The sequence below is a fragment of the Eulemur rufifrons genome, chromosome 10, assembly GCF_041146395.1.
Source record: "Eulemur rufifrons isolate Redbay chromosome 10, OSU_ERuf_1, whole genome shotgun sequence".
In the NCBI taxonomy this organism is placed as follows: Eukaryota; Metazoa; Chordata; class Mammalia; order Primates; family Lemuridae; genus Eulemur; species Eulemur rufifrons.
In genome coordinates this window covers 34,943,467-34,950,823 of record NC_090992.1, presented here as the reverse complement: position 1 = coordinate 34,950,823, position 7,357 = coordinate 34,943,467, and the positions used below count along the sequence as shown (strand labels likewise).

Here is a 7,357-nt window from a genome sequence, read left to right as displayed (position 1 = left end):
GACTCCCCAGCTCACCCAGACCTACTAGACCAGGCTCTGCAGCTTAAAGGAGCCCCGCAGGTGCCTGGTGTGCACGTTGAAGTTACAGAAGCCTGGTCTAGCGTCCACTCCTCCTACTAGGTAGGGGAAACCGAGGCCCAAACGTTTGACGGTCGTGGAGAGTGGCAGCACCAAATTGGTGACTAGAGCCCGCCTAGGCCTGCATTCCACTCTTGTCCTAGCAGGCCAGCGGGTAGGGCTGCGGGAAGGATGGCGCGGTGCTCGGCGCGCCAAGGTGCTCGGCGCGCGCAAGGTGCTCGCGGCTCCCGGGCCGCCGGGCTGGGGCGGCGTGGGCGCCCTGCGGGCCGGGCCGGCGCGCCGCGTCCCTGTCCCCGTCTCCGCGCTGGCCCGGCCTGGTCCCTCAGCTCCACCCCCTGCCTCCCCCTCCCGCCCGCTCGCGCCTCCTGAAAAGCCAGCCCGCCCGGGGCGGCGGCGCAGAGCCGGGCCGGCGCACGAGGCAGCCAGCGCGGCCATGACGGCGGAGGAGGCGCTGCCCCTGGGCAATGGGAAGGCTGCCGAGGAGGCGCGGGAGTCCGAGGCGCCGGGCGGCGGCGGCGGCAGTGGCGGCGGCGGGGGCGCGGTGCCCGCGCGCGACCCGCGCGACAAGCGCGACAAGGCGGTCCACGAGCGCGGCCACTGGAACAACAAGGTGGAGTTCGTGCTGAGCGTGGCCGGGGAGATCGTTGGGCTGGGCAACGTGTGGCGCTTCCCCTACCTGTGCTACAAGAATGGAGGAGGTGAGGCGGCATGCGACAGGGAGGAGACTGGAGGGGGCCCCACCCGCCCGGTGGGGGCTGGGAGCCAGGGGGTGAGCGCGAGACCCCCTCCCGCGCCTGCGTGAAGCGGGACCCGCGCGGAGAACCTTGACCTCGGGCCACCTGGTTTGTGAACTCACCGCAGAGCCTGGCCGGCCTGTGGCAGTGCGCATGCGCACGTGCCGCTTCGCACCTGAGTGTGCCACCTGCCAGAGCGCGGGCTGACCGCTGGGAACGTTCGGTCCATAGCATGAGGTGCCCACCGAGCCCAGGAGCCCTTGCCGTTGGCTCTGCAAAACACCGCGGTGGCGTTGGGGCAGCGGACGCCTAGCCCCTTGGAGCCTCGGCTTTGCGAAACGGAGGTGGCCTGAGAGAAAGGGACTGACAATTATCTGAGTGGTCCCGGTTTTTGAGCGCTCGCTGGAATGCCGGGCACCGTGCTAACTAGGCTTTACCTATATCATCCCATTTCATCCTCACAATCACCTGTGTAGGCAGCAGTATACCTATTCTGCAGATGAGGAAACTAAGGGTCAGAGAAGTCCTCACTTAGCCAGAAATAAAGATGGGGTCTGCCATCGCAGGCCTTGCTTTAAACTGGGCTGGGACTAACAACAGGGAGGACGTTCAGGTGAGGCATTGCTGTTTGCTTTCCTGCCTCGTCTTTCGTTTGCTCTTAAGGCTATTTCTAGAGCTAATATTTTTGGACCCCTCTGGTGGAAGAATTGGCACCGAGCAGTTTCTTTTACTGGTCTCAGAGTCACCCACAACAAAAGCAACAACACGGATTTAATGTTTGTGAGATGCTTGGTGATGTGGAAGGGGGAGGGAAGGGAAGGTGGTGACAGTGTCATTTCTAGTGACAACATCTCAAAGTTAGTTTGGCAGAAGATGCAGCAGTGGGTGACAACTCTCCCAGCTCAGGGAAGGGGCTCCAGCCTTCAGGACCCGCTCCTGTCATGTCAGCGGGTCCATGGCAAGGGCCCCTGTAAAACCTTCGGTGGCACAGTTTCTCCAAGACAAAGCCTGTGCCTGTGTGTTCTCCCCCTCACTGCTGTGCGCCTGCCCCTCCAGCAAATTCCCCAACCCCAGAGAAGGAGGCTCAGAGTCTGGCTGGCAGGGGCCGTTCTGTGGGGCTGTGCAGAGAGGACTTCCTGTGCGAGCAGCTGCTGGGAGAGCGAGGAGGGTACTGCTTGGCCCGGGCCTTTCTTCGGGGACATTCATCCTGAAGGCACAGGCTGCTCCAAGCCTGCTCTGCACTGGTAATGAAGTGGCCGCCGGTGTTGGTGGCTTGGCAAGGGGGAGAGAGGGAGTGGACTTGGAGACCCCAAACGTGCCCTGTGCTCTCAGCTGTGAATCCGCTTCTCTTTGCGGATTCAGCCTTTGTAAGCTGCGACGTCCACTTGGAAACCCTTCGGGGTAGTCCCAGGCACAAATTGTTTTACCATCTTTTTTCAAACAGGAAATTGTTATGCCAACACAAAAAGCATTCCTAAAAACAGAAAACAGGGTAAATTGGGTTAATTACAAATTCTGTCACAGATTTAAAAAACGGTTGTAGTGAGTAAAGTTTAAAAAATGAGTCATTTGGTGTTTTTTTTTTTTTCCTACTCTAACTTTTCAAGAGCTTCCATTGGATGCACAGATCTGGTTTGATTGAGTTACGCAGGGATTACCAGCTTTGTGAACACACAGGCCAAAAGGCTGGCAGAAAGTGTCCTCTGTTAAATTCTAGAGGGTTCACAGGCATAAAACATATCAATATTACAGGACCTGCCGTTTTAAAACAAGCTTGTTTTAATCACTTAGATTTAGATTCAGTAAACAGAGCCCCTTATTCCCTTTTATAAATATTTGTCTTCTAATATAATTGGAGTGGCTGCTTCTCAACTTGTAAAAAATACGCTGCTCTACTCATAGATCCCAACAATAGTTTAAAGTACTTCTCTCCCAACATGAAACTTTAAATGAGTCGCCTGCCCAGAAAAGCTGAGACCCTTTCAAAACCTGGTAGATGTGGTCCTGCTATCAGGATTGATCGAAATTGTTGTTATTAATCCTTGTGATTAAAGAGACTTCATTTAGCAAAAAGTGCTTCCAGTTAGTAAGCCTTCGTTTGTGAGATCAGATGGTGGCGAATAGCATGTGTCTTCTTGCTTTGTTACTAGATGGGAGAGAGAGAATGAGGGATTTGGGAAAAGTCCCCTTCTGGGTGTAATAACTCATGTTCACCTCAGTTATTTAATTTGTTTCACAGAAGGGCCCAGGCAGTAGGTATTATGTTTCAAGATAGCAGTGCTAAAGCTTAGGGTGGTCTGTTGCCAGACTGGTTCAAAGCCAGCCTTGCTGCGTATAGACTCCTTACAACGCAACTCCATACCTGTGCAGGGGTGCTCAACTGAGGCCTGATATTGCTCATTATAGAATTCCTCGAGAATGCTTTGCTTTATGGAAGACATTTTTTGCAGGATACTTCCAGAGTAAGTGAAAGGAAGGGGTCCCCCTCACCTGGCCTTTGAGGTTACTTTAGAATGAAAAAGAAGGCTGCAACATTCAGGGAAGGAATGAATTGGACCTGTGCTGGAGGATGAAGTGTATAAGTAAAAGAATCGAGCCAATAAAATGCTTTCTTTTACATTATCATCTTAGCCGTACAACAGTTCTGTGAGATGTGTTGTGGCTACTAAGGACTAAAGCCCCACTTTGCAGACAAAGAAGCTGAGGCTTGGAGATGTGAGGTAAACTTACTTAAGGTGGTACGTGGCAGAGGACACAAATCCAGCTGCATTTTCTAAGGACTGTTGTCCTCATAGTGGGAACTTGAATTCAAGCCCAGAGACATTATATCTTGCTTGTAGTAGATGCTCATTAAAGATTTCTTGTGCCAAACATGAAATGGTGGGGATGGTTTTAATCTCATTCCTTTGCATTCTTGCAGGGGCATTCCTGATTCCCTACGTGGTGTTTTTTATTTGCTGTGGAATTCCTGTTTTTTTCTTGGAAACAGCTCTGGGGCAATTCACAAGTGAAGGTGGCATCACCTGTTGGAGGAAAGTTTGCCCTTTATTTGAAGGTATGTACTGAGAAAATAAAATTTTGCTCAGGGAATGTCTACCTGCAAAGGCAGCTGAAGGCTGTTTTGAAAAGACAGGGACTCAGTTGCTCCCTTTCCTTTGTCCTTTCAGGCATTGGCTATGCAACGCAGGTGATCGAGGCCCATCTCAATGTGTACTACATCATCATCCTGGCATGGGCCATTTTTTACCTGTGCAACTGCTTCACCACGGAGCTCCCCTGGGCCACCTGTGGGCATGTGTGGAACACAGGTATGGCCCCCACGGAAGGTCTCTCTGCTGCTCCTGCAGAGGGACCTGGGATTGGGGGTTGTTCTGTCCTCTAGACCAGTCCTGGTCTCTGGCTCTCATCATGAGTCCAGTTTTCTAGGTTGGTCCCTGAAACGGGTCAACTCTGTACCTGGTCTGGTACATTCTGTGAGTGGCAGCCCTGAAGTCTGAGCTGAGTGTCGGCCCAGGGATTGGTGTGGTTAGGAGAATAGTGATGTTCTTTCCTCCCTTTGTCAAATTCAGGGACTGGGCCCCTTGGGGATAGAGTGGGAGTATGAGGAAGAGGCACTAGACTTAGATTCAGGGGCCCAGGGCTCCAATTCTAGCTCTGCCTCACTGAGTGTCAGGTTTTTCTCTGTAAACTGAAAGGGTTAGACCAGATCAAGGGCTGCAACCAGAGGACTTATAGGCCAGGTAGGCTTTAGATCAACAAACAGCAAATGTTAAAAAATATATTTGCTAGCCAAGCATTGGTGGTATGCACCTATAGTCCTAGCCACTTGGGAGGCCAAGGCAGGAGGATCATTTGAAGCCAGGTGTTCCAGACTAGCCTGACCCCATCTTGCAACATAGCAAGACCCCATCTCTACAAAAAAATAGAAAAATTAGCTGGGTGTGGTAGTGTGCATCTGTAGTCTCAGCTACTCGAGAGGCTGAGGTGGGAGGATCGCTGGAGCCCAGGAGTTTGAAACTGCAGTGAGCTATGATCATGCCACTGCACTCCAGCCTTGGTGACAGAGCAAGACCCTGTCTCAAAAAAGAAAAAAAAAAAAAAAATATTTCATTGCCAAAATTTAAAAATCAGAAGCCTTACACAAAAAACCCAAATTTCCAGCATCTCTTAAAAAATTAAAAGATCTGGCAACAGCAGACCCACGTTCCTGCTTGGCAGCAATGGCTGCAGCTGAGAAGCTGCTGTTGCTTTCAGGTGACACATCTGACCTTGAGTTGCCACAGTCCCTGCCCAGCTCACTTTCTTCATTTACTGTACCTGCCCAACCCAACTCTTACAAACTGTTTGAATTCAGCCCCCTCTCCCCTAGAATGGATAATCTTTTAGATTACTTTTGATTCTGAAATATTATTCAAGTTCTAATTTGTCCTCCTATCACGATTGAGTTTTATAATCCAAGGAAGGCAAATACCTGCCCAACCAATTCCTTCCTAAGATAGCCGTGCCTGCAGCAGACATCACTAATTGATCGTAGCACTCTTTCCTGCTCAGTCTAGGCTTGGCCTCAGAACCTTTCTCAGCAGTGCTCCAGACAGCCGCTGCCTTTTGCGTGGAATGGTACACACACTTTAACTGGTTCATGCTCTGTGTGGTACCCTGTAGTTAGGTCATATCTGAAAGTGTCCTGCCATCCTGAAGACTGGGATACAGTGAGACCAGGCAGGATGTTGGTCACCAACAGAAGGAACAGCAGGCGTTAGACCTAGAAGGCGCTGCAATCTAGTGTGTAGCCCCGGTGACTGACTCCACCCTTCTCCCCTGCTTGTCACGTTTTGCGGAGATCTCACTATCTCTTTAGGGCCCTGGTTCATAATCTTCCTTTGGCCAGGGACCTCATAGAGATGTTTATCAAACTAAAATTCAAGGACATATTCTTGGAGGCCTGTGAGTCCTCTGTGCTAATTTGTGTGTATTTATTTTGAGGATACTCTTAAAAATATGTACATTTTCTGGATTGTCTGCACAACCGCCTTCTAACTGAGGGCAGTCAGGAGATTCCAGGCCCTGACTTTGTGCATGTTTGCAATTTAAGAAGCGTTTGTGGCAAAAAGAATGCTGGTGGCCGAGAGAAAGAGAGCAGAGAGATTTAATTCACAAGTAGAGCTTTGTTACTAAGTGAAGTCCAGCTGTGGAAGCAACAAACCATAGGGATGAAGGATTTGCAGAAGTGTGACCAGAAGTGGTAGAATCGTGTCTCAACTAGCCCGTGGAGGAATGAGCCCGCTGAACCCAACAGACCCTGACTCCTACCTGCTCCTACATCCATTTTGTTGTCGCTTTGAATTGTGTTGGTTTTGTAGTTTAGTTGGTATTTAATTTATACATTTAATTTTGCTTTTATATGAATACTATAATCACAAAGATTTTACAACTCGTTTACTTGTATATGATTAAATATCATTTTAATAAAAATAACTTTCAACCTTGGGTGTCTGAGAAATGTTTTTGCTCTAGGGAAAAAATTTGAGAAATACTATTTTAGAGAATCTGATAAAAGCTAAGGGCTCCTCTCCCCAGCAAAAGGCACAGGACACTTGCAGGCATTTTGTTTACACATTATAATTCAGATCTCCAGACTCCTCTCAAGATTGACTGTGGACCCCCAGACCACCTCCTTTCGGAATGTACTTAGCGCTTGCAGGAGCAGCAGGAAGGAGGCAGATAATCGGGGAGTTCCCTGGTGGACTGCAAACCTCTTCTTCCCACTGGTTTGTAGTCCCCGTTCTCTCAAAAGGTGATGTGAACACTTGCAACGTGTGAAACGTCACCTGTAAGAGGTGGTTCCTGCCCCCAGAGATTACAGATGTAGTTAGGAGAAGAAAGACATGCTAGGGTGAAGCTGGCATGAGCTCTGTGTGCCACTGTGCAGGGCGCAGGGTGTTCCGAGGCAGACAGGTGCAGGAGGCCCTGCCCTTGGGGAGCCCACAGTCTGGTGGCCCTGGCAGCTTCTGTGAACAGAGGGGCCCAAGTCTCATGGTGGTGAACAGTACCGGTCACTAACCATGGCGAAGGAGATGGATCCCTGGCTGGAGTTTATTCTCAGTTCTGTCCCTAACTGTCTGGTGCCTTTATAGAGGAGGAGGACGGTACAGGTGAGGGTCCCTTAACTATTTCTGAACCTTAGATTCTTCCTCTTCAAAATAAAGGGTGTTGGAGAAGGTGATTCCTTGGAGGGGCTTTGAAGTCTAACTTTCCTAGAATTCAAAGGAGGGAGATCAGGGAAGGCTTCCTGAAGGAGGGGTTAATGGGTTGCTTTGGGCCTTGAAGGATGAAAACTAGGATGTTTCTACTTGAGATTCAAATCTCCCTTGGTTATCAAGTTTCACAAAATGAGAAGACGCTTTCAGTAAATCAAGCTGGGGAGTGACGAGGGAGCCAGGGATTCTTTACCGTGTTTCCCCCAGTCATCACACCTTTATGAGGCAGCCGTGGTGTTAGCCCCTTTTTACATAAAGGAAAACCGAGTCTCAACTGCATTTCTGCCC

The 7,357-nt window shown here is 50.2% G+C and overlaps 1 protein-coding gene across 2 annotated transcripts in view; it reads left to right on the top strand.

Annotated features, from left to right (window-relative positions):
- The first annotated feature begins 472 nt into the window (after positions 1-472).
- The window catches only part of SLC6A11 (solute carrier family 6 member 11), a 117,073-nt gene continuing 110,188 nt past the window's right edge, over positions 473-7,357 (top strand). The window contains exons 1-3 of one of the 2 annotated variants that reach the window (XM_069483975.1): positions 473-776; positions 3,733-3,867; positions 3,980-4,120. In XM_069483975.1, coding sequence (XP_069340076.1) covers positions 512-776; positions 3,733-3,867; positions 3,980-4,120 — 541 coding nt within the window. In that variant the 5' untranslated portion in view covers positions 473-511. The remainder of the gene's footprint in view (positions 777-3,732; positions 3,868-3,979; positions 4,121-7,357) is intronic. The other variant, XM_069483977.1, reaches the window with a different exon arrangement.